This window comes from Myotis lucifugus, unplaced genomic scaffold, assembly GCF_000147115.1.
Source record: "Myotis lucifugus unplaced genomic scaffold, Myoluc2.0 scaffold_536, whole genome shotgun sequence".
NCBI classification, from domain to species: domain Eukaryota; kingdom Metazoa; phylum Chordata; class Mammalia; order Chiroptera; family Vespertilionidae; genus Myotis; species Myotis lucifugus.
In genome coordinates, this window is record NW_005871584.1 from 387,724 (window position 1) to 413,950 (window position 26,227).

The 26,227-nt window shown below is 46.9% G+C and overlaps 1 protein-coding gene across 6 annotated transcripts in view; it reads left to right on the forward strand.

The window, feature by feature from the left end:
* The window catches only part of CLASP1 (cytoplasmic linker associated protein 1), a 266,904-nt gene that overhangs the window by 235,299 nt on the left and 5,378 nt on the right, over nt 1-26,227 (forward strand). For all 6 annotated transcript variants that reach the window (XM_023745324.1, XM_023745323.1, XM_014446407.2 and 3 more), the window contains 2 exons: nt 16,077-16,283; nt 17,491-17,607. In XM_023745324.1, coding sequence (XP_023601092.1) covers nt 16,077-16,283; nt 17,491-17,607 — 324 coding nt within the window. The remainder of the gene's footprint in view (nt 1-16,076; nt 16,284-17,490; nt 17,608-26,227) is intronic.

Genomic DNA, 26,227 nt, shown 5'->3' on the forward strand with positions numbered 1-26,227 from the left:
ATGAACACGGTATATTCTCCTATTTGTTTATGTCTTCCTCTATCTCTTTTTTCAATGTCCTGTAGTTTTCTGAGTACAGGTCTTTCACCTCCTTAGTTAAGTTTATTTCTAGGTGTCTTACTTTTTTTGATGCAATAGTAAATGGGATTGTTAGTTTCTCTTTCTGTGAGTTCATTATCTATATATATAAAAGCCAAGCCACTGGAATGCCAGAACAACCAGTTGTTATGACACGCACTGCGGCTGGCCAACCAGCCTGATAGGGGGAAAGGGGGGCACCCCCCCCCAGCTGGACATGCCCCCAGTCGCCCCCCCTCCCTGATCAGGGGTGGGCCCAACCTCCTGCATCCCATCCCCCCTGCCAGCCTGGCTCGATCAGTCCCCATGGGTGTGTGCGGCCAGACCTCACCCATGCACCAATTCATGCATCAGGCCTCTAGTTGATGTATTAAAAAAGCCATAGATTTCTGGGTGTTAATTTTGTATCCTGCTACATTGCCAAATTCATTTATCAAGTCTAGTAGTTTTTTGAGGGAGTCTTTGGGATTTTCTATGTACAATATCATGTCATCTGCGAATAATGATAATTCTTTTCCAATTTGGATGCCGCTTATTTTTTTTTAAATATGTTTTTATTGGTTTCAGAGAGGAAGGGAGAAAGAGAGAGAGAGAGAAACATTAATGATAAGAGAGAATCATTGATCGTTGCCTCCTTCACACCCCCTACTGGGGATCGAGCCCACAACCTGAGCACGTGCCCTTGACTGGAATTGAACCTGGGACCCTCCAGTCTGCAGGCTGACGTTCTAGCCATTGAGCCAAACCAACTAGGGCTTGGATGCCTTTTATTTCTTCTTGTCTGATTGCTATGGCTAGCACTTTCACTACTATGTCGAACAGGAGTGGTGGTGAATGTGGGCATCCTTATCTTGTTCCTGTTCTTAGAGGAAATGGTTTTAGTTTTTGCCCATTGACTATGATGTTGTTGGCTGTAGGTTTGTCATATATGGCCTTTATCATGTTGAGATGTTCTCCCTCTATTCCCAATTTGCTAAGAGTTTTTATCAAAAATGGGTGTTGGATTTTGTCAAATGCTTTTTCTGCGTCTATCAATATGATCATGTGATTTTTGTCTTTCATTTTGTTTATGTGATCACGTTTATTGATTTGTGAATATTGTACCAGCCTTGCATCCCTGGAATAAATCCCACTTGCTTATGGTATATGATCTTTTTAATATATTGCTGGATGCAGTTTGCTAATACTTTGTTGAGGATTTTAGCATCTATGTTCATCAGACATATTGGCCTGTAATTCTCTTTATTTGTAGTGTCTTTATCTGGTTTTGGAATTAGGATAATGCTGGCCTTATAAAAAGAGTTTGGAAGTGTTCCTTCCTCTTGGATTTTCTGAAACAGTTTGAGGAGTATAGCTGATAGTTCTTCTTTGAATGTTTGGTAAAACTCACCTGTGAAGCTGTCCAGACCTGGGGTTGTGTTTGGTGGGAGTTTTTTTTATTACTTCTTCTATTTCATCAGTTGTTATTGGCCTATTCAGGTTTTTTGATTCTTCCTTATTCAGTTTTGGGAGTTTGTATTTTTTTAGGAATTTGTCTATTTCATCCATATTGTCCAGCTTGTTGGCATATAGTTGTTCATAGTATTTTCTTACCATCTTTATTTCTGTGGTGTCCATGGTTACTCCTCCACTTTCGTTTCTGATCTTATTTATTTGGGTCCTCCTTCCTTGTTTCTTGATGAGTCTGGCTAACGGTTCATCAGTCTTGTTTATCTTTTCAAAGAACCAGCTCTTGGTTTCATTGATTTTTTTTTTGTATTTTTTTTTTAGTCTCTATGTTATTTATTTCTACTCTAATCTTTATTATTTCCTTCCTTCTGCTTACTCTGGGCTTTTGTTGTTCTCTTTCTAGTTCTTTAAGTTGTAGGGCTAAATAGTTTATTGCTGATTTTTCTTGTTTTTTGAGGTATACCTGTAGTGCTATGAACTTCCCTCTCAGGACTGCTTTTGCTGTGTCCCAGAGATTTTGGGTTGTTGTATATTCATTTTCATTTGTTTCCAGAAAGTTTTTTATTTCTTTCTTGATCTTGTTGGTAACCCATTCATTATTTAATAACATACTATTTAGCCTCCATGTGTTTGAATGTTTTGGGGTGTTTTTACTTTAGTTGATTTCTAATTTCATTCCACTGTGATCTGAGAGGATGCTTGATATGATTTAAATCTTCTTGAACTTGTAGAGACTTGTTTTGTGTCCTAACATGTGGTCTATCTTTGTGAATGACCCATGTGCACTTGAGAAGAATGTATATTCTGTGTTGGGGTGAAATGTTCTATAAATGTCAATTAATCCATCAGATCCATTGTGTCCTTTAGAGTCTCTGTTTCCTTGCTAAGTTTTTGTCTGGAAGATCTGTCCAGTGAAGTCATTGGGTTGTTAAAGTCCCCTACTATGACTGTATTGTTGTTGATCTCTCCATTAAAATCCTCTAGAAGATTTTTTTATATATTTAGGTGCTCCTATGTTGGGTGCATATATGTTTACCAGGGTTATATCTTCTTGTTGGATCGATCCCTTTAGTATTATATAGTGACCTTTGTTGTCTCTTGTGATAGCCTTTCATTTTACTACTACATGTTGCTACTCCAGCTTTTTTTTTCTTTTCCATTTGCATGGAAAAATTTTTTCCATCCTTTCACTCTCATCCTATGTGTGTCTTTTGTTCTGAGGTGGCCTCATGTAGACAGGATATAGTTGGGTCATGTTTTTGTATCCATTCTGCTACCCTATGCTTTTTGACTGGAGCCTTTAGTCCATTTACATTTAGGGTTATTATTGATAGGTACTTATTTATTGCCATTTTAATTCTGTATGCCTAGTTTTCTCTCTCCATTTCTCATTACAGCAGTATCTTTAGCATTTCTTGTAATGTTGGCTTGGTGGTGATGTACTCATTTAGTCCTTTTTTGTCTGGGAAGCTCTTTATTTGACTGTCTATTTTGAATGATAGCCTTGCTGGATATAGTAACCTTGGTCTCAGATCCTTGCTTTCCATTACCTTGAGTACTTCATGCCATTCCCTTCTGGCCTGTAGAGTTTCTGATGAGAAATCAGGTGTCAATCTTATGGGAACTCCTTTGTAGGTAAGAGTTTTGTTTTCTCTTTCTGCCTTTAAGATTCTCTCTTTGGCCGAAACTGGTTTGGCTCAGTGGATAGAGCGTCAGCCTGCGGACTGAAGGGTCCCAGGTTCAATTCCGGTCAAGGGCATGTACCTGGGTTGCGGGCACATCCCCAGTAGGAGATGTGCAGGAGGCAGCTGATCGATGTTTCTCTCTCATCGATGTTTCTAACTATCTATCTCTCTCCCTTCCTCTCTGTAAAAAATCAATAAAATATATTTAAAAAAAAAAAAGATTCTCTCTTTGTCTTTAATTTTTGGCATTTTAATTATGATGTGTCTGGGCGTGAGCCTGTTTGGGTTCTTCTTGTTTGTGGTTCTCTGTGCCTCCTGAACTTCTGTGACTTTTTCCTTTACCAGGTTAGGGAAGTTTTCTGCCATTATTTATTCAAACACCTTCTCTCTGCCTTTCTCCCTTTCTGCCTCTTCTGGCATACCTGCTATTCTAATATTGTTATGTTTCACATTGTCTCACAGCTCCCTTAAGCTGTCCTCCTATTTCTTAATTGTTTTTTTCTTTTGTTTTCTGATTGAGTGATATTTTCAAGTCTGTCTTCTAATTCATTGATTCAATTCTCAGCTTCTCCTAATCTGCTGTGTGTTCTTTCCAATATGTTCTTTATTTGTGTATGTCATTCTTTATCTCAGACCATTCTTTTTTCATTGTTACTGTATCTTTTTCATGCTGTTAAGCATCTTTACCACCATTACTCTGAACTCTGTTTCAGATAAATTTCTTTTTTTAATTAAATCTTTATTGTTCAGATTATTACAGTTGTTCCTCTTTTTTCCCCCCACAACTCCCCTCCACCCAGTTCCCATCCCACCCTCCGCCCTCACTCCCCACCCACTGTCCTCATTCATAGGTGCACGATTTTTGTCCAGCCTCTTCCCGCATCCCCCAAACCCCTTTCCCCCCCAAGAATAGTCAGTCCATTCCCTTTCTATGCCCCTGATTCTATTATAATCACCAGTTCATTTTGTTCATCAGATTATTTATTCCCTTGATTTTTAGATTCACTTGTTGATAGATGTGTATTTGTTGTTCATAATTTGTATCTTTACCTTTTTCTTCTTCTTCCTCTTCTTAAAGGATACCTTTCAGCATTTCACAGAATACTCATTAGGTGGTGATGAACTCCTTTAGCTTTTTCTTATCTGTGAAGCTCTTTATCTGGCCTTCAATTCTAAATGATAGCTTTGCTGGATAAAGTAATCTTGGTTGTAGGTTCTTGGCATTCATCACTTTGAATATTTCTTGCCACTCCCTTCTGGCCTGCAAAGTTTCTGTTGAGAAGTCAGCTGACAGTCGTATGGGTACTCCCTTGTAGGTAACTGACTTTCTTTCTCTTGCTGCTTTTAAGAGTCTCTCTTTGTCTTTTGCTCTTGGCATTTTAATTATGATGTGTCTTGGTGTGGTCCTCTTTGGATCCCTTTTGTTTGGGGTTCTCTGTGCTTCCTGGACTTGTAAGTCTATTTCTTTCACCAGGTAGGGGAAGTTTTCTGTCATTATTTCTTCAAATAGGTTTTCAATATCTTGCTCTCTCTCTTCTTCTGGCACCCCTATAATTCGGATGTTGGTACGCTTGAAGCTGTCCCAGAGGCTCCTTACACAATCTTCGTATTTTTGGATTCTTTTTTCATTTTGCTTTTCTGGTTGGGTGTTTTTTGCTTCTTCGTATTTCAAATCTTTGACTTGATTCTTGTGATCCTCTGGTCTGCTGTTGGGAGTCTGTATAGTATTCTTTATTTCAGTCAGTGTATGCTTAATTTCTAGTTGGTCCTTTATCACAACATCGAGGGTCTCACTACATTTATCGGCGGTCTCACCAGTCTTTTCGAGGGTCTTACTAAATTTATCGGCGGCTTCTAGACAGTTCTTGAAAAACCTTAAAAGTGTGGTTTTGAACTCTATATCCAGCAGTTTGCTTTCCACCATTTCTGTCATTTGTGTCTTGTTTCTTTGTCTCCGCATTGTTTATGCTTCCTTGTGTTGATATAGTGGTTTTCTGTGCTAAGTGTCCTCTAGGGCCCAGTGGTTCAGCCTCCCCAATTACCTGAGGAGGACACTCTTGGTGCACCCCCTTGTGGTCTTTGTGCACAGTCTTGTTGTAGTTAAGCCTTGATTGTTGTAGGTAACACTGGAAGGGATTTGACCTCCAGGCCAATTGGCTGTGAGAATCAGCTGTGTCTGCAGTGGGAGAACTTCTGTCCTGGATCTCTAGGGAGGTGCTAATCTAGCCTCTGCCTGAGGCTATCTAGCAAATGCCTCTGTGCAAGGCTTGGGCGGGGCGGGTCCCAGGGGATCAACAGGGTGGAGCGAGCAGTTATGGATACTCTCAGACCTGCCTTCAGAGGCCCCACTTCTCAGTGTCCCAGCAATTGCTGCAAGTACCTCGGAGAGAAAGCTGCCCTCGAGTTCCGACTGATGCCAGACAGTCCCGCTTTTCCCGTATGAGTCTGGGTCCCCAGAGACTCGCCCGGAACTGGAGCTCAGAGCCTGAGACTCCCTCCCGATTGAAAAAGACAACCGCGCCCTCAGCCGCCAGCCCGCATGCACCTCCGCACCTTAGTATTTTACTTCCGCACCGCACCTCCTCTGAGTCTTGGTATGCTTTTCTCTTTCCTTCTAGTTGTAGAATTTCCACTCAGCCAACCTCCCTGTGGTTCTGGGTGATGTCCGTTCCGTCTTTCAGTTGTATTTTTGAAGTGGTTGTTCGAGGCAGCAAACTCTAGTGTTTACCTATGCCGCCATCTTGGTTTTTTCCCCAGATAAATTTCTTATCTCTGCTTCATTTATCTCTTCTTCTGGAGAATTCTCTAGTTCTTTCATTTGGGGGTTGTTTCTTTGTCTCCTCATTTTGGCTTTCTGTTTAGCTTTGTGACTATGTATTGGGTAGATCCTCCTACACCTCTCAATCTCTAGTGCAGACAGTGTTAAAGGCTGTTTCTGACTAATTAGATCAGGCAAAGACTCAAAGCCCCCAGAGACTGCCTCTGCCTACAGACTAGTACAGTGGTTCTCAACCTTCCTAATGCTGCAACCCTTTGATACAGTTCCTCATGTTGTGGTGACCCCAACCATAAAATTATTTTCGTTGCTACTTCATAACTGTAATTTTGCTACTGTAAACAATATGTAATTATATATTTGTTTTCCAATGGTCTTAGGCGACCCCTGTGAAAGGGTCATTCGACCCCCAAGGGGGTCACGACCCACAGGTTGAGAACCGCTGGACTAATAGGATTCCAACTTTAAATCTGTCCTCCCCCCGCCCCCCCCGCCCCCCCCCCCAATCGTCCTCAGGTGTGGGGAGAGTTTTTTCAACAGGGTGGGGTGGTTGCTACTGCCTGGAGGCTAATTGTTATTTTTAATCTCTTAAGTGGCCTCAGGGCAAGGTTCTTTTCAGTAGGATGTGTCAACTGTCTTCCCCCCAGGCAAGGCAGATGTCTATGTGGGAAAGAGGTCCTCTGCTGTGTGAGGGAATAACTCAGCCCAGGAAACAAAGTGTCTGCCTTCTGAGCTCCATCCCCCAAGTCCCCAGTCCTGGCTTCTGCCCTCATAGCTCCAGTCCACTTCACCCTCCCTCTGCCAGAGCGCAAGGTGGATGGCTCCACAGGGAATTTTGTGCATTGGCCCTTTAAGAGGGTGTCTGAATTTTCAGCTGTTACTCTCTGGCAGACAGCACCCACTGCTTTTCACAGCCAGATGTTATGTGTGTACCTTCCTCAGTCCTAGTGTTCTCTGCTGGGGAGCCCAGCTTGGGGATTAGATCCCAGAGTTCTCAGTGGCAACCCCCACAGCTGAGATACCTCTCAGAACTCAGTTGCTGTCTGTGGGCGCCCAGCCAGCCCTTTGGTGCCTCCACCCCTCCTACCAGTCTCTATGTGGTCTCCACTTTCCGTCCTCGGGTGTCAGGGTTCTCTCTAGCAAGTCTTCCGTTGATTATTCAGGAAGTTTTTCTGTATTTCAGTTGTAATTCCAGTTTGTTTCGGGAGCATGACTGTGCAGTATCCACTTACTCTGCCGCCACTTTTAATCTTCAGTGATGCTTGTGTTTGCACACCAGTAACTTAGGCTTTCGAAATCTTGCTTGATTGCGTGATGATGATAATCACTCATGTTTGAACAAAATACTTTAGACTTAAATAACTCATGTTAAAAATGTGAGGACCAGCCCTGGCCGGGTGGGTCGGTTGATTGGAGCATTGTCCCATACACCAAAAGGTTGCAGGTTCAATTTCTGGTCAGGACACATGCCTCCCTTGCAGATTCAATCCCCAGTTGGGGTGTGTATGGGAAGCAACTGATCAATGTTTCTCTCTCTAAAATAAATAAACATAGCCTTGGGTGAGGATTTTTTTAAAAATCTGAGGACCAGATGAACTAATATAGTCAACAAAATTATTCCCGGGTGAGGGAAGAGGGTCACAGGAGGTGCCGTAATTTGCCAGCTAATGCATGGCGACTCCTGGCAGAACCAAGATACAAACCAGGCATGTGTCTGTTTTAAGAGGCAACTGACTTGTGCTGACTTCTTTCCTCTTTTCCTTTTTTTTTTTTTTTTTGGTACAATAGTTTCTTCTTAATGAGAATACATGAACAAAAAAAGCAAAATAAAATTGGTGTTCTTCTGCATATATGACATCAGGTGTTTCACGGGGAGGACATATGTAGAATGTGGTGTTGAGGTGAAACTGAGCCGTCTGCAATGTGTGGCACTTGCTGGCTGCCCTTTGGAAGAGGTCTGTCTTTAAAGTGGGCATCCTGATCTTCAACTTTGAGACTGACGTGGGCCCTCAGAAGTACAAGTAAACAGAATTAAGTAATCCATTTGCTGTTTACTGTTTTCTTGAGAGATCTCACTGTTTTTTCCCTGCAAAATGAGAAATTTAGGAGAGAATGTCTTAGGTGTGAAGTCCTTTAAATTGCCTCAGGGACAAAGGCAGGGAAACCTACTGTTCAAAGTCAATTTAGGGCCCTCAGTTGCGTGAAATTCCTACAGCCCAAGGGTGTCCGCACCCTGTAGCTGATGCTGCTGGCAGCCTCCCCCATGCACTGCCCTCTGTAAACTGTGACAAAGTGTGGCTCTCGCTTTGCCAGAAGCTCCTAACTTGGGCACCTATATATGTAGGTTTTTGTTTTTGGTTTTCTTTTCCTTTTCCTTCAAAATTCTTCTAGTCTTGCTCTTATTTTAACCAATCTGTCTCTGTTCCTTGTTTTTGTTTTTTAGGGCAAAATAATTTGTGTTGTGGCCATCGTCCTGGCATATGATACTGCACACAGTATTACTCTGGTCATACTTTCTCATCATTGCAGACACTTATTCAGACATTATTTGGACATTTATTGAAAAGGATCTAAGTGTCTCTAGACCCAGTTATTACACCAGCCAGGGAGGCAGAGTCTACGTTCCTGTCTAACCAGTACTTTAGAGTGTGCCATCCCGGGGCTTCCCTCTCTTGAGGTTTGGATTCCTAGACAGGACCCGGGTTTCGGCGGGTGGTGAAGAGCACTAGGCCGAGAGGCTGGCACAGGGCACACCTCGCACCCATGTCTTCCCTTGCCCGCTGCGGTGGTGGCCACACCATGGTGCACACTGGTATTCCGTCTGTGGGACTGTAGCAGTGAAGGGCAACTTTTTGAAATGCTGTTTCTATAAATTGACGTTATTATAAAAGCCTATGGAAGATGAATGAGGCAAGGCTGGTATAAGGTGGTGTGTCATCTTAGGAGCCATGGTCTGTTTTCTTGGAGTCTTTTCAAAGGAGTTGTGCATGCAAACCTGTTTTTTAAATATTGAAAATGTACCAGGCATGGAGGCTACCTCAGGCATCTGCATCCTGAGCTGACACATTCCACAGTAGCCAAGACAGAGGGTTGCGATGCCAGTTTCGAGTTTTTATTTTAAAGGGTAGTGCTTGCCAGCTTCGGCATGTTTTCATGTTTCCTAGTTGAATTAAGTAAATCTCTCTCATTCTCCAGGTCCTCGTTTTTTACCTTCTCAGTAAATAAAACATGCTCTAGCATCTCAGGGCCCCTTAGTGAAGTTACTATGGTTACAGTAGTGTTAGCTTTTAGCAAACACTTTGAAAGGGCTAAGGCTTTTGACAGTGGCCTTTTAAAAGCTCAAGCCCATTTTCTGTTTTGAAAGAAAACTACTAACTAACTCTTTCCATCTCAGTTTGTCATCTGTTTGTGGGGAGGGGTACAGAGTCTCACCTTCCTTGATTAAGAGGATTTCATAAGAGAACTCATGCAGTGAACGAGGTTCCGGGGTAGTGTGAGGTCTGAATGGAGGCAGGAAGTCTTGTTTTGGGTCTAGCCTCTGCACCTCCAGCTTCGCAGTTCATTCCCAGCTGCTCCCGCACCAGCGTGACTGTGTGAGAAGGAAAGACAGTGACATGGAGATGTGCTTCCAGTGCCTGCTGCGCGCAGATCGCTCCTAAGCTGCTGTCGGACAGCCCGTCCTCAGGAGGCTCGCTACGTGGTGAATAGTCGATATGCTAATTACTCATCGTTTTATGCACATTAAGTGTAAGGATGCTTGTTGCTCCCAGTCCTTGTGTCTTGCAAATAAACGTAAAATAAGTACCCGCTCAGTTTCTTACAGATCATCTGTAATGGAGACGGTTTGGTCATTAGTACATTCTGATTACACTGGCCTGTCAGCAGCGGCAGCATCACCATCGCCTTACGTCCCTGCGCTGACGTGTTGGCGCGTGATGTGTGGCGCGTGGGAGCCCAGCCCCAGGTGGTGTGGCTTGTGTGGGGACGTTCGAGTCTTATGTAAACATAAAGCAGCCACTGTTAAATTTCCAGGGGTTTTATTTTTAAGTTTTAAATAATTTCTAGTTAATGTAATGCTTTATGACTTAAGGAATTAAAACAAAAAACAAAGTTAGACCAATATTACTTTAAAAAGGAAGGAGAACTTTCTGGGGACTAGGGCTTCTGCTTCACGCAGTCCTTTGGACAAACCCCAAAGCCGGAGAACAGGGTGGAGTGTCAGAAGGCAGCGTAGTGAGTGAGGTGCTGCTCCAAAGAGCAACGAAAACCACTGTCCAGCCACGTCCTCAACACACCCTGTGCTGGGCGCGGCTCGGGCGCCCCTCGTGAAAGCAGCCGCAGTTGGTCGGTTGGTCGGTCGGTCAGTGGCCCTGAGAACAGTGCAGGGCGTGAACTGGGAAACTACTTTATGTCTCCGGACCGACCGTGGTGTTGCTTCCCTGTTAGCCCAGGGGGGGCTGGAGGAGTGCCTGTTCTCGTCCAGCCTCCAGCTGATGGGACTGGCTGTTGAGGGACACACCTTAACCTTTATAGTTATGAACCTCCAGTTTTTCATGGCCCAATCCTGAGGTGTGGCCAGAAGCCCATTTCCTTTGTAAGTTAATACTTTCTAACGAAAAGATGAAACCAGAAACCTCTCTAGTCAGCCTCTTGGGGGTAAGGCATAGTAAGGCCCCACCTGAGAGCCCGCACTCACTGGAAAGCGGTAGACTGCGCCCGGAGTCTGCTTTTCCAAGCGAGGATGTGATGGCTGGTGGTAGAGACCATCTCATTCAGAGTCTGCCTCCTAAAATGTTCTGGGTGTGTGTCTCTAGGGGGAGTATAAACCAGTAGGGGTAGAAGAGAGGGTTTTGAAACCCAAAATTATGTAGAAATTCTTCTGATTCTCCCCCTTATTTTACTGATGAGGGAACTGAGGCCTAGAAAGTAAAATAAATTTTCCCAAGATCACCAGACAACAGAACCAGGTCCCAACTCAGATTTCCACACTTTGAACCGGGAGCTTTGCTTTTCTCCCTCCTCCCACTGGACGGAGCTGGTGATGTGAGGACTCGTGTGCTGGGTCCAGGCCGTGTGGACGCTGCACCTTAAACCCCAGAATTTTTATCAGAGCCTCTCTTTTACCAAAAACATAATTTGCCTAAAACGCTTGTCAAACCTTTTTTATAAGGTCTTTCCAGCTTTTCCTGGGAGGTGGCACCAACCTTTTCCCTGGCTCCCAAGTGATTGCAGAGCTAAGCTGGGAGTAACCACTGGGAAGAGCACTTTGATTCTGGACGTTTGCTATCTATCTATCTATCTATCTATCTATTTATGTTTTTATTGAGCCTGTTATTCTGATGTGTCTGTGACAGGGCCAGATCAAACTTATTAAAACATGCAATTCAAATTTTGACAAGTTCTTTGTTCCAATTTTGACAAGTTCTTTGTTCCAAAAGAAACCTTATCTTTAAGCAAACATTCTCTAGTATTCTGAGTAATGATCTCATTTTTTTAAAAAGTTAGATAAGGAAATTATGCTTTTCCTTGCTAGACAATATTATTTCACTAACTTTGAAAAGGAAGAATTTCTATGTTTCTAACCAGACTAGCAAAATCACCAGAATTGGAATAATTGTGATAGCTTCAAGGTGGATTATGATCCAAAAGTCTCTTTAATCTGCTGTCTCTCATGCATACACCCACCCCCCTTTCTAAATCCTTGCCTCCTCCTGACATCTAATCTACTAAACAGTCTGCCCTCCCTTCCTTCTGTTGCCCATGTTTACTTTTGCTCTTCATGTGCTTACATTGCTAATCTTTGCTTCTTATGTTACATAGAACTCAGGGCAAAACCTAAAGTTCACCCTGACTCAAGCAGCCTGCCAGAGCCGGGGTTTGGCATGTACGGCGAAGCCAGGAGCACCGACCTGCCTTGGCAGGAAGAGCTGTCCTGGGGTCCGACCACAGTGCGAGGGAGTGCCGCCACGCCCACCTGGAGGAGCAGCGGCTGCATTCTGCTCTCGGGAATTCTAGAAGCCTCCCTGTGTTAGGTGCATGGGATCAGCTGCTTCGTGCTGTGGAGTTTTGTAGAAGGGAGGTCTCCTCTGGTTCGTGTGTGAGTTCCATAGATCTGAAGCCTTCCGTGTCCGCAGCAGCTCACCACACCTGATGACAGTGAGCAAGGAGAGCCTGGCGGGGAGGAGGAGCCTGCGGCAGGTCTCATGTGCACCTGGCCGCTGCTCCCTGTCTCTGTGCCCAGAGACTCCTGGGAGGTGCCCAAGGAGGGTTAGTTTGCTCCTGTTGTGACTGTTAGGGCCACTGCTGAGCCTGAATCCCAGTCTGTCCCTAAAGCCTACGCCTTCCCACCCACGGCTGCTTCCCATCTCCTGTTGACTTGGAATCAAACAAGGGACCCTTCATTTTAGGCTGATGCTCTGTCCACTGAGCCACACCAGCTAGGGCTCCTGTTGGGATCTTAAACGTCTGTTTCTGTACATCACTGTTTTCCAACTTGGATTTATCTATGAAATCATTCAGAGTCTCCTGATCCTTTTGTTTTTTCCAAGTTTAAGAGCTAAGACCCACCGTTTCCTCAGTTTCCTTTCTGGCTAGCCTGTCAGGGTGCTTGTGCTTGTCCTAAGGTGATGTCCTAAGCTACCCAGCTCAGCACGGGGTGTGCAGGAGCCGAGGAGGAAGAAGAGCACTTCATCTCCGATCACGCACCGCATGATGGAGCTCTTCCAGGACATGCTGCCCTCTTAGACAGCGTTGTAGGGAGAAGCTCACCTGAACGGAAGTCTTTGCCGAAGAACAGATCTGTGTTGTCCTTTCCAGTATGTCACCTGGAAGGGGGCACTCTGGTGCAGGGCTTCCCTGAGGCTCATGTTGGTCATTGGTAGACATCTTGCCTCCTCTTTAATGGCTGGGCCACTCCTTAGCTGGAGCATGTGGATGCAGGTCAGCGAGGCATGCCGAGGGGCGACTGCCAGTTGTGAGTACTTTACAACTACATGCACGAGGGGAAAGTTAGTTCGACAGACGTTTATAATGTCCCTAATGTACAGTGGACATGGCCTGTGCTGGACGTGCGGGAGAGCACAGTGGCTGAGGTGCGTGCTGGCCCTCCCGGAGCTGCTAGTCGGGTGGCAGAGACGCTGAGCAGATGTCTAGGTGCAGGGAGTGAGGTGGCAGAGACGCCCAGCGGATGTCTAGGTGCGGCGTGCAGTGTGCACACAGAGCTTCCTGCAGTTCTGCTAAAGCGAGTGGGTCCTAGGGGTAGCTAGGCCTAGCATGGTGAAGGGCAGACATGATCCACATTCAGGGAATGTACAGGGGCTAGATGTGGGCACTGAGGTTTGGCCGGCCGGGCCTGTGCAGGGCGGGCCCTCAGCTCGGCATCACCAGGGCACAGTGGGAAGTTCAGGAGAAGGACCAGCCAAAGCCAGGCCTCATTGGTCCGCCATGCTGATTGAAGGGCGTCGACATGGTCACCAAGGTAGTGTGTTAGAGGGATTATTGGAGTGGGCAGACCCACTCGACGTGGGCAGTAGCCAGGCAGGAGGCATCCTCTGGACAGCTCTGCCCTCTGGCAGCCCCAGCTCCGGCTGGCCGCTGTGTCCCTTCAGCAAGGCCTGCTGGTACCTTCATGTGTTTCCTAGGGTGGTCACTCGTATACTCTCTTCACCCAAGGAATAGTGACAGCAGGGCTTTTATTGGTTTGAGAGCGAGAGAGACATCGGTGTGCTGTTCTGCTTGTTTATGCAGTCATTGGTTGGTTCTTGTATGTGCCTTGACTGGGATCAGACCTGCACTCTTGGGCTATCGGAACGATGTCCTAAGCTACCCAGCCAGGGTAGTCTGCATTTTTAAATCCTCCTTTTAGAGTTTTTAAAAATTGTGGCTCAGACCAATGAAGTTCCTCGCCAGAGGGTCGAGCGGAGGTTTGTGTGTGGTACTGCTCTCTGAGGTTGAGAATGTGCCCACGCAAACCTGGACTCTGCCTTCGTGGGGTAAAGGGTCGTGTGCACACCAGGGCCAAACAGCACTCTACTTTGAGGCATCTGTGTAGGAAAAGCTGCACTCCGCAGGAGATTGAGTTGTCAAGAAAAACTCACCGCGGGTTTCTTTTAAATACTCTCATTTCCATGTGTCCGTAAACTAACGTGGCGTCCCGTGGATGTGACTCAGCTAATACTTGCTGACAGGGAAGCCCGCCCACTGATTTTGAGGTGCATGCAAGCCCAGTCTGCTGTGGCCAACTCACATCACTGGCTTGCTGTGCAGGAGAGAGGTAGGCGGAGCTGGCTCTGTAGGGCCGGGAGCCTTGAGCTGGAAGAATTCCTGCAGAACACTGGAGCATCCTGCTACAGTCCTTCTACTCCCATCCCTCACCACCCTTCTGCCCAGGCCTGGCCAACTGCAAGAAGCTCCTCAGGTAGCAGATTCCCACCACCTGGCCCCACCCGCTTCCCTGGCCTCGGCCGCCATTTCCTGGGCCTTTGCATCCTCATGCTGCCCTCTGTATGGACCACCCCACCTGCCCAGCACCCTGAGGGCAAGGCTGGGGCCCACTGTCTGCACCTCTGGTCTGAGCTCTGAGCTAGCCCCTGACACACAGGACTGAATGGATGCACACACTGAGCACAGCTGGAAGGCAGGGAGAAGGGTGGTGAGAAAAAAATTGCTGGGGCTGTGAAAATCTTAAGAATCGTATGAGCTTTTTGAGGGTAGAACATGACTCTTAAAATCACTTCTCCGCAGTGCTTCGCTGCCAAGCCTGACCTTTTACGTGTATAGGAAGCACAGACAAGTCTTGGATGCTCTTCACACCTGTGTCCTCACACTTACACAGTATTTGCCCTTGAACCCTGCTAACCTGGGTCTCCATTTGGCTCTTTAAGGGATTAATGCATAATCCTAGGTGTATGCTTTGTGTCCATGAGCATGCTGACCAGGTGATGGTGGGGTGAGCGGGTGATCTTATTTAAGGAGACACTTGCCCTTTAGTCATGCCTGAAGGAGATATCTGGTCCTCTCAGGGAAAGCCCAAAGGGTCCCCAACAAGAAAGAAATGTGACTTTGGGAATTCAGCTTCTTTAAACAGAACAAACCCTCCGGCAGACAGGAGCAGGGCAGGCCCGCCTTGCTGGGGACTGTGGAGTGGTTCTGATAGAGGGACAGGGCGGGCTGGCCCGAGGATAAATGTGCTGGATTGTCACTGTGTTTGTAAGGAAATGCATATCTCTTTACGGTTTGGTGTTTTCACATATCGTTTATGTATGTACTCCTTTTTATCAATAGTAGTTACTGTCATTTACTGACTGGCCAGATATCTCCATCCCTCCTCACATGACCTGGTTTTACGGACCAGGAGGTGGGGTTCGCCTGTGTGGATGATGGGCTAGGGTTTGCTTCCAGCTCTCTGAGCCCAAGCCCCTGCCCGTCCTGTTCTCTGGGCTTTGCACTCGGCTTCCCCTATGACAGGGTGCCTGTGGCCCTTCGTGTGTCCCAGTGCGCCGGGGCCCTTCAGAGGCCAGCTGCTCCTCTGCAGTGAGGTGAGCGTGTGAGCCGGACGAGCAGCTTTCCCAGGGCTGCTCGGGACCCTCCCTGCAGCTGGAACCCGCGTGCTGTGGCCACTCCGACTTCCTTCCATTTCTCTCGTTATTCCTGCTGTGGGGCCCACAGACGTGGGGAGTGTTTCTGTTCTCGGGTCCGATCTCCTCGGGCAGACTCTCAAATGTCCCTGCACCTAAGAGTCTCCGAGTGCTTGACACAGCTGCGGCCCCAGCCCACAGTCTGAGGCCGCAGGTCTGGGGCCCGGGGAGGTGGCCCTCCTAAGGAGGTCGCGGCTGCTGCTGCGGTGGAGGGGTGGGGCAGGCTGCACTCAGAGAACCACTTTTCTAAGGTTTTTGCCAAAATCCACTGTACCCGCCTTCCCAGGGCCTCCATACCCCTGGGAAATTACCCTTCAAACTTCTGGAACAACATTGGCCCGAGGCAGTGACGGCGGCATTGAGCGAAGTATGTCGCTCGGCTCTGGAATTAGGAGCACTGTTCTGGCTGCTCCTGGCTGTGGCACTCACGCTCGGGGGGGACCTGTGTTTCAGGTGGTGAGAGCCGCCGAGGAAGCTGCGTCCACTCTGGCCAGCTCCATCCACCCGGAGCAGTGCATCAAAGTGCTCTGCCCCATCATCCAGACGGCCGACTACCCCATCAACCTGGCTGCCATCAAGATGCAGACCAAGGTCGTCGAGAGGATCGCCAGGGAGTCCCTGCTGCAGCTGCTGGCTGACATCATCCCGGGCCTGCTGCAGGTGGGCTGGGCGCGGTGCCTGCGGGCTGGGCGCGGGGCCTGGCTTCCCTTGCTCGCTTGAAGCGGGGCAGGTAGGGAAAGTTGGGAGGTGACCTGTTTTTAGAACCTGGGAAGCTGTGTGGTGTGGCTGCCTCACGTCTTCTCTCTCGGCTCCCAGTCTACCCTCCCCGGAGTGCAGCAAGGAAGTGTCCTGGCAGCCTGGAACTGGGCTGGAGAATGAACTCTGTTTACTGTAAACATATTTGGATCATTTTTGTTGTTGTTCATTCCTTCAACAAACCCTTTTTGCACATCTGTGGGCCCCAGCCCTGGGCAGGTGGGCCATGGAGTGGGAAATCAGACAGTGGTCCTTGCTCTCACCGACCCAGCAAATGTGGATTGAAACCCTCCTGAGCATGAGACGTGGAGTTAGATAGGCTCTGGGGGGAAGATGGTCTCCACTGATAGGCATCACCTCAGGGGCCGTCAGCCTGCACCGACGAGCGGAAATGCCGGGCTGTGCTAAGCTACCCAGGGAGGTGCGAGCTGACAGCTGGGAACAGAGCAGGAGTGGCGGTTCCTGGCAGGTGGCAAGGAGAGAAGGGCTCATCCGGGAGGCGGTGTCGCGTGGGGTCCTGGAGAGAGAGTTCCGTGGGGCAGGAGAGAGAGAAATCAGAGCCACGTGTGGTGCTGCTGTTTGCTGAGCACGGGGCCTGGGTTACGCCAGGCAGGGGGGACGACAGTGGCTGGGAAGTCCTGGAGTCTGTGTGGGGAACAGCAGGCAGGTCCCTCCGGGGGTGGGGTGGGGTGGGGTGTGGATGAGGCGACGGTAGGTTGAGGTCCAGCTCTAGCCGGTGCTAACTGATGTCCGGGCTCGAGAGTGTGTAGTTCTCATTTCTTTAAAGGGTTTTCACACATGAAACTTGTTTTACCACCGGAAAGTAGAAAGAAGCAAGTTATTGTCCCCCTTCGCCTCCTCCTTGTTCTGTCTCCTTCGAGGCTTGGGGACTGCTGTGGCAGTTCCTTGCAGTGGCCCGGGCGGGGCAGGTCGGCCGCAGCTCCCAGCCTCCGGGAAGCTCTCCGGATCAGGTGCAGAGCTGAGTTACACCCTGGTTGTTTTGACAAGTCCAAGGTTGAGCTCTGAGGGCACTTGTGGAAATGTTGAAATATTGACGGTGAAACGAATCTTTGATCTCGTTTCCTTTCTGTGTTCCCCTCCGACTCTGTAGGGTTATGACAACACTGAAAGTAGTGTGCGGAAGGCCAGTGTGTTCTGCTTGGTGGCAATTTATTCCGTAATCGGAGAAGAGCTGAAACCTCACCTCGCACAGCTCACGGGGAGCAAGGTATGTATCCTGTTACATGGCTGAGGCGCACCTGGGGCCCTGCCAGCAGGCCAGAACTCGCTGGACCCCACGGGCTTCCTCATCGTGTGTGTTGTAGCTGGGCCTCATTTCTCCGAAAGCATTTTCCTAAAGATAAAAGTGACCAACTAGATAGCGAAGTCACGGCAAGTTACAGCGGGGTCTGTTGTAACTCTGTTTATTCCCAAAGGGAAGGTGACTTTGTTAGAAAGCGGCTTGTCTTCTTTCACAGAAACGCTAAGGAGATTTGCCTGCTGGGTTAGCAGCTTGCTGGGTCGGAACTGGGTTCTCGGGGCATCCACGGTACTGATGGCCGACTCACCACGTGCCGCCAGGTCCCAGGCACCGTTCTCTGCACTTGGTGGTGTTGACTCATTTACTCAGGGCAGCATCCCTGTGGCTGAGGACAGTTACCCGCGTTTAACCTGCCCAAGAGCATACAGGGATCTGAACTCCCGAAGCCAAGATTTCAACAGCCTGTGCTGCCGCTCATGTTTTCTTTAAGAGTAGCTTAGAATCGGGCAGAAAATAGGAAAAAGGACTATTGGCTAGAGTGCTTATTGGTTTAAAATAAACTCAGATCTGATGAACCTGCTACTGAGAGCAGGTAGAAACCCAAGCTCTGGCAGGAGAGGCAGGGTGGGAGGCGGGTGCCTTGGTGGTCCTCTCCGTGGGGAAGGGCCCGAGCTGCTCCAGGACTGCCTGTGGGGCGGGGCCCGGCAGCGGTGCGATTAGAAAAGCAGGAAGCTAGCAGAGCCTGACCTTGCTCCTGAGGAAAGGAGGAGTCAGCAGGTGACGCCCTGCGCTGCTCCTTCGACAAGGTGGGGGCATCACAGCAGGAGTCCTGCTTTCCCAGAGTTCCCAGCAAAGCTGCCTCTGCCCGCCTTTCCAGAGCACGGCCTGTGGGCCCTCAGCACTGTTGACACTTCAGGCCACTCTGTGTGTGTGTGCTGGGGGGGAGGGGGGAGGTCCTATGTGTTGCAGGGAATTTAGTGTCCCTGGCTGCCACCTATAGATTCCCGTAGCACACCTCGCCCCTCAGTTGTGACTCGCTAAAGTCTCTGCACACAGCCAGGTATCCCCTGGAGGACAAAACGGCCCCTGGGTGAGAACCACTCTCCTTGCAGACAGACGTGAGCATCGAGGTGGGAGATGTGTGCATCAGGTGTGGTGAGGCGTTGGGGACTGCTGCTCCCGATTCCATTGCAGCTTCCCCTTTCCCCTCTGCTCCCACAGCCTCCTCACTGATCCCTTTCCTGACCCCCATCTGGAAGGATTGGGAGTCCCCTCCCCTCTTCTTGCCTCCAGCAGGGGCCTTTGGGTGGTTCCTGGCCGCAGTGAAGGCCTAGAAGACAAAGGGAGTTCGATTTATAAAATAGACAATTCATCCATAATTCACGTAGTCAGAGCTCAGTTTTGTCTGCACTTTTTACCTTCCTAACGAGGGAGCTGTGCAGTCATCTCACGTGACCCTTCTAATGAGGAGCTGAGAGTGACAGGTGTCTTCTCATCCCTGCCCTGCAGCCAGCCCTGCTGCTGCCCCCTCTCAATGGAGGCCTTGGGTCTGGAGCCCAGGTCCTGACCAGGAGCCAGGCCGTCCCACTCGCAACTAAACTTTCTTTCTTAACCATTTGAAGTGTACGATTCTCTGCCACTAAGTGCATTCATATTGTTGTATAACCGTCACTACCATCCGTCTTCAGAACTCTTCACCTTGTAAAACTGAAGCTCTCCCTGTTAAACAATGACTCCCCATCCCACCACTTCCCCCCCTGGCAACCACCATTCTACTCTCCGTTGCTATGAACTGGCTCCTCAGGTGCCTCATGTAAGTGGGATCAGGCAGTGTCTCTGTTTTTTGTGACTGGCGATGTAGCACGTGTCAGAATTTCCTTTTTTTTTTTTAAATATATTTTATTGATTTTTTACAGAGAGGAAGGGAGAGAGATAGCTAGAAATATCGATGAGAGAGAAACACCGATCAGCTGCCTCCTGCACATCTCCCACTGGGGATGTGCCCGCAACCCAGGTACATGCCCTTGACCGGAATCGAACCTGGGACCTTTCAGTCCGCAAGCCGACGCTCTATCCACTGAGCCAAACCGGTCTCGGCCAGAATTTCCTTCTTAAGGCTGAATAATATACTCCATTTGTTGCACATCTTGGTAATGCACACTTGAGTTGTTTACACCCTCGGCTATTGTGAAGAACACTGCTATGAACATGGGTGTACAGACATCTCTTCGAGTCCCTACTTTCAGTTCTTTTGGGTGTATATCCAGGACTAGAATTACCGGATCATATGATAATTGCCAAACTGTTTTCCACGGTGGCTATGCCATTTTACACGCCAACCAAAGTGTAAAAGGGTTCCAGTTTCTCTTCGTCCTTACTGACACTTGTTATTTTCTTGTTCTGATAAGTAGCCATCCTAACAACTGGGGCAAGGTGGTATCTCATTGCTGTTTTGATTTGAATGTTCTTAATGATTGGTGAGTTGAAAATCTTCTTATATGCTTGTTGGCCACTTGTCTGTCTTTGGAGAAATGTCTATTCAAGTCCTTTCCCTTTTTTAAATTGGATTGTTTGGATTTTGTTACTGTTAAGTTTTAGAAGTTCTCTTTAAGTTCTGGGTATTAATTCCTTGTCTGTTTATGCACAAAATTTTAAATTTTCATGAAGTTCAATTTTTAAAAAAATTTTTTGTTGCTATTCTTTTGGTGTCATATCCAAGAAATCATTCCAAATCCAGTGTTGTGAAGCTTTTTCCCTATGTTTTCTTCTAAGAGTTTTATAATTTTAGCTCTTACACACAGGTCTCTGATCCATTTTGAGTTAATTTTTGCATAGGTGTTAGGTAAGGGTCCAACTTCATTCTTTTTCTTGTAGATACTCAGTTTTCTTGATACTATTTGTTGAAAAGACTACCCTCTTTTCATTGAATGGTCTTGGCACACTTGTCAAAAATCATTTGACAACATATGTGAGGGTTTATTTCTGGGCTCTCTGTTTTGTTCCATTGGCCTATATGTCTGTCTTTATGACAGCACACTGTGTGGGGGTTTTTAAAAAGTCTTTATTGTTGAGAGTATTTCAGATGTACCCCTTTTATCCCCACATTGCCCCCCTTCCCCTGGTTCCCACTCCGCCTCAGGCCTTCACCACCCTGTTGTCTGTGTCCATAGGTAATACATATATATATAAGTTTTTTCTTTAATCGCTTCCCACTCCCCTCTGCCCCTTTCCCTTTGAGATTTGTAGTCTGTTCCATGTTTCCATAACTCTGGTTCTATTTTATTCATCACTTTATTTTGTTAATTAGATTTCTTGTTTATATATTTTGATTTGTAGATACACTTGTTGATAGATATGTATTTATTGCCATTTTATTGTTCATATTTTTTATCTTTTTTCTTCTCCTTCCTCTTAAAGAATACCCTTCTACATTTCATGTAATACTTATTGGTGGTGATGAACTCCTTTAGCTTTTTCTTGTCATTAAGCTCTTTATCTGACCTTCATTTCTAAATGTGAGCTTTGCTGGGTGGAGTATTCTTGGTTGTAGGTCTTAGCTATTCATCACTTTGAATATTTCTTGCCATTCCCTCTGGCCTGCAAAGTTTCTATTGAGAAATCAGTTGACAGTCTTATGGGCGCTCCCTTGCAAGTAACTAACTACTTTTCTCTTGCTGTTTTAAGATTCTCTCTTTGTCTTTTGCTCTTGGCATTTTAATTATGATGTGTCTGGGTGTGGGCCTCTTTGGGTTCCTCTTGTTTGGGACTCACTGTGCTTCCTGGACTTGTAAGTCTATTTCTTTCACCAGGTAGGGGAGTTTTCTGTCATTATTTCTTCAAATAAGTTTTGAGTATCTTTCTCTCTCTCTCGTCCTTCTGGCACCCCCATAATGCGAATGTTGGTATGCTTGACGTTCCCAGAGGCTCCTTACACTTTTTCATATTTTTGGATTCATTTTTGTTTTTGCACTTCTGATTGGGTGTTTTTTCCTTCCTCATATTCCAAATCGCTGATTTGATTCTCAGTATCCTCTACTTTTGATTGGCTTTAAATATTCTTCATTTCAGTTAGTGCAGTGGTCTGCAAACTGCAGCTCGCAAGCCACGTGCGGCTCTTTGGCCCTTTGAGTGTGGCTCTTCCACAAAATACCGCGTGCGGCATGCACGTACAGTGTGATTGAAACTTTGTGGCCCATGCGCAGAAGTCGGTTTTCGGCCTGGGCGAGTCTATTTTGAAGAAGTACTCTTGATATTTGGCTCTGTTGACTAATGAGTTTGCCGACCACTGAGTTAGTGTATCCTTATTTCTCACTGGCCCTTTTTTAGGTCTTTGACATCCTCATTAAGATTATTGAGCAACTTTATAACCATTGTTTTGAAGTCTACATCCAGTAGTTTGCTTGCTTCCGTCTCATTTAGGTCTTTTTCTGGAGATTTCTTCTGTTCTTCCATCTGCGACATGTTTCTTGGTCTCCGCATTTTGGCTGCTTCCCTATGTTTGTCTCTATGTATTAGGTAGAGCTGCTATGTCTCCTGGAGTTGGTGGAGTGGCCTTTTATGTATGTAGTAGGTGTCCTGTAGGTCCCAGTGACAGACTCCCCAGTGACCTGAGCTCTGGACACTTTAGGTGCACCCCTGTGTGGTGTGCATAGTCTTGTTAGTTGAACCTTGATTGCTGTTGACATAACTGGGAGGAATTAACCTCCAGGCCAATTAGCTGTGAGGAGCAGCTGCAACTACAGTGGGAGAGCTGCTGTGCAAAAGATACCATATGGAGCAGGAATTGCTTCAGTTTGGCTTTCGTGCTCCCTGAGTCTGCCCCTTAAGTGTGTCACTTGTGGATGCATAGAGTTGTGATCTGGTATGGTCAGAAGCTGTCCACTGGGTGCACTGGCTCTGGGGCCTCCTGGGAAGTGCAAAGTCAGCCACTGCCCAGGTGACCCGGCAGGAGCTACAGAGAGATCTGCAGATGACCGCTACTTGTATTGGGCTAGGACAGTGATGGCGAACCTTTTGAGCTCAGCGTGTCAGCATTTTGAAAAACCCTAACTTAAGTCTGGTACCGTGTCACATATAGAAATTTTTTGATATTTGCAACCATAGTAAAACAAAGACTTATATTTTTGATATTTATTTTATATATTTAAATGCCATTTAACAAAGAAAAATCAACCAAAAAAATGAGTTCGCGTGTCAGAGGTGACATAGGTTCGCCATCACTGGGCTAGGAAGTGCCCAGGAGAGGCCAGGCTGTGAAGCAAGGCAGGCTGCTGCTAGTGCCGGGTCTTGGGCCTCTTATTGATAAATATGGGGCATGCTGATGCCAGCTGCTGCTTGAGAGATTTTAGGAAAGTCTGAAGCCTGAGCCAGGTCAGGCCATTCATATGGAAAAGCTGCTGTAAACAGCTTGGGTGGGTCTGCAAATTGGGTGGGGCGGGGTCTCAGGGAATCACCAGGGCAGAGGGAACAGTGTGAGTCACACTGATGGAAACTCAGATATGGCTGCAGGCATCTCTGCAAAGGAGCAATGGTCTCAGCATAGGAACAATGACCCCTGTGAGCACCCTGTGTGGGAGAACACCGCCCCTGAGTTCTTGCTCCAATGCCAGACAATCCAGTTCCTCTCCATATGTCCCTGAATCCCCCTGAACCATGGCCCCAGTGCTGGATCCCAGAAGGATCAAATCCCTAGTAATTCGGTGCTCCAGCACTTTTAAGAGGGACTGCCTGGGTCTCCAACACCCTCCATGTCAGCCACAATACCCGCTGGTTTTTACAGCCTGAAGTTACGGGACTTCTTTTCCCAGCTCTGGAACCCCAGACAGTGTTCTGGTATGAGGTTAGGAGCCCTTGATTCTCATAGGAGGTCTTCACAGCAGAGACATCCCTCCCAATTGAAAACACGCCACAACCCTAGCCGGTTTGGCTCAGGGGATAGAGCCTCAGCCTTCCAGGTTTGATTCCAGTCAAGGGCACATACCTCGGTTTCTGACTCCCAGCCTTGGTCGGGGCCATGAGGGAGGCAACCAATTGCTATTTCTCTCTGTCTCTCCCTGTCCCTTCCATTTTCTCTAAAAGTCAATGGAAAAAGTATCTTCAGGTGAGGATTTAAGATAATAATAATAGTGATAATAATAACAAAAAATAAATAAAAATAAAATAAAAACACGCCACATGTGGGTGTTGAATCATCCAATTCCATGCCTCCACCCCTCCTACCAATCTCCATGTACATTCTTCTTCTTTAGTTGTAGGACTTCCTTTCAGCCAGATTTCAGGTGGTTCCGAATGATGTTTGTGCTTCATTCTAGTTGTAATTCTGCTGTGTTTGTGAGAGGCAGCGAGGACCCCTCTTTACCTACGCCCCCATCTTTGTTCTCCTTGCCACCCACAGTGTGTTTTTATTACTGTAGCTTTGTGGTAAGTTTTGAAATTGAAGCATGAGTCCTTCAGCTTTATTCTTTTTCTAGATAATTTGGCTTTGGTGTCTATTAAGATTCCGTATGAATTTATGGTTGATTTTTCATTTCTGTAAAAACCTCAGTGGGATTTTGAGAGAGATTTTATTGACTTTAGATAGCTTTTGGGGGTCATATTGGCATCATAACAATTGTCTTTCATTCTATGCGTATTGGGTGTCTTTTTTATTTATGTGTCTTTAATTACTTTTAGCAACATATTACAGTTTTCATTTTACAAGTCTTTCACTTCGTAGTTTTAGTTATAGTATTTTATTTCTTACTAGAGGCCCAGTGCACAAAAATTTGTGCACTCAGGGGGGTCCCTCAGCCCAGCCTATGCCCTCTTGCAGTCTGGGACCCCTTGGAGGATGTCCACCTGCTGGCTTAGGCACGCTCCCTGGGGGATCGGGCCCAAGCTGGCAGTCAGAATCCCTCTGGCAGCCCGGCAGCCCTCGGGGGATGTCCACTTGCCAGCGGGGAGCAGGACTAAGCTGCAGTCGGACATCCTTAGTGCTGCTGAGGAGGCGGGAGAGGCTCCCACCACCACCGCTGTACTGGCAGCCGTCAGCCTGGCTTGTGGCTGAGCAGAGCTCCCCCTGTGGGAGCACACTGACCACCAGGGGGAAGCTCCTGCATTGAGGGTCTGCTCCCTGGTGGTCAGTGTGTGTCATAGTGACCAGTCATTCCCAGTTGTTCTGCTGTTAGGGTCAGTTTGCATATTACCCTTTTATTATATAGGATAGAGGCCTGGTGCATGAGTGGGGGCCGGCTGGTTTGCCCTGAAGGGTGTCCTGGAACAGGGTGGGGGTCCCACTGGGGTGCCTGGCCAGCCTGGGTGAAGGGCTGATGGCTGTTTGCAGGCTGGTCTAGCCCCCCCTCAGTGGGGACCCTCACCCCATGGAGGTTTGGCCAGCCTGGGTGAGGGGCTGATGGCTGTTTTCAGGCTGGCCAAGCCCCCTGGCGATGGAACCTCCCAGCCTCTCCTTTTTTTCTTTTTTATTCTGGGATTTATTAACCTTCTATAATTGAAACTTTGTAGCCTTGAGAGGAGCTCAAAGCCGGCCAGGGCAGGCAGGAGGGAAGCCTCCTGCTCGCTCCAGCTCCGTGGCCACAGCCGGCTAAAAGCAGGTATCTGGGGTTTATTTAGCTTCTATAATTGAAACATTGTTGCTTTGAGTGGAGCTCAGAGCCTGGAAGCTTGGGTTCCTCCATCATTGGGGCAACCAAGCTTCCTGCTTGCTCCAGCTCCATGGCTGCCGGCCGCCATCTTGGTTGGGTTAATTTGCATATAGCCGCTCTGATCGGCTGGTGGGCGTGGCTTAAGGCGTAGCAAAGGTACGGTCAATTTGCATGTTTGTATTTTATTATTGTAGATGTTTTTAGAAATGGAGTTGTTTTCTTAATTTTCTCTTCATTGTTAGTGTAAAGAAATGCAACTGGTTTTTGGTCATTGGTTTTGTATCCTGCTACATTGCTGAATTTATTACTCTTAACTTTTTTTGTAGAATCTTATGGATTTTCTACATATAAAATCATCTGTAAACAAAGATAATTTTATTTTTCCTTTATAATGTAGATGCCTTTCATTTATTTTCCTGCCTAATTGCTCTGGCTGGAACTTATAGTTCTATATTGAGTAGAATTGGTAAAAGCAGGCATCCTTGCCTTGTTTGTAATATTAGAAAAAAGGCTTTGTCTTTACCATTGAGCATAATTTTCGCTGTGGGCTTTTCATATACAGCTTTGGATATGTTGAGGTAGTTTCCTTCTATTCCTAGTTTGTTGAGTATTTTCATCATGAAAATGTATTGAATTCTGTCAAATTTTTTTCTGCATCAATTGAGATAACTGTGGGGTTGTTTTTTTCCCCTTCATTCTGTTAACATGATGTGTATGTAATATTGATCAATTTTCATATGTTGAACTATTCTTGCATTTCAGGAATTTATCCTCAGTTATGTTATATAACCTTTTTAATATGCTATCAAATACTGTTTGTTAGCCTTTTCTTGAAGATTTTTGCGTCAGTGTTCATAACTGTTCATAAGGGATCTATAGTATTCTTGTAATGTCTTTATCTGGCTTTGGTATCAGGACAAATGTTAACTTCATAGCATGAGTTTGAA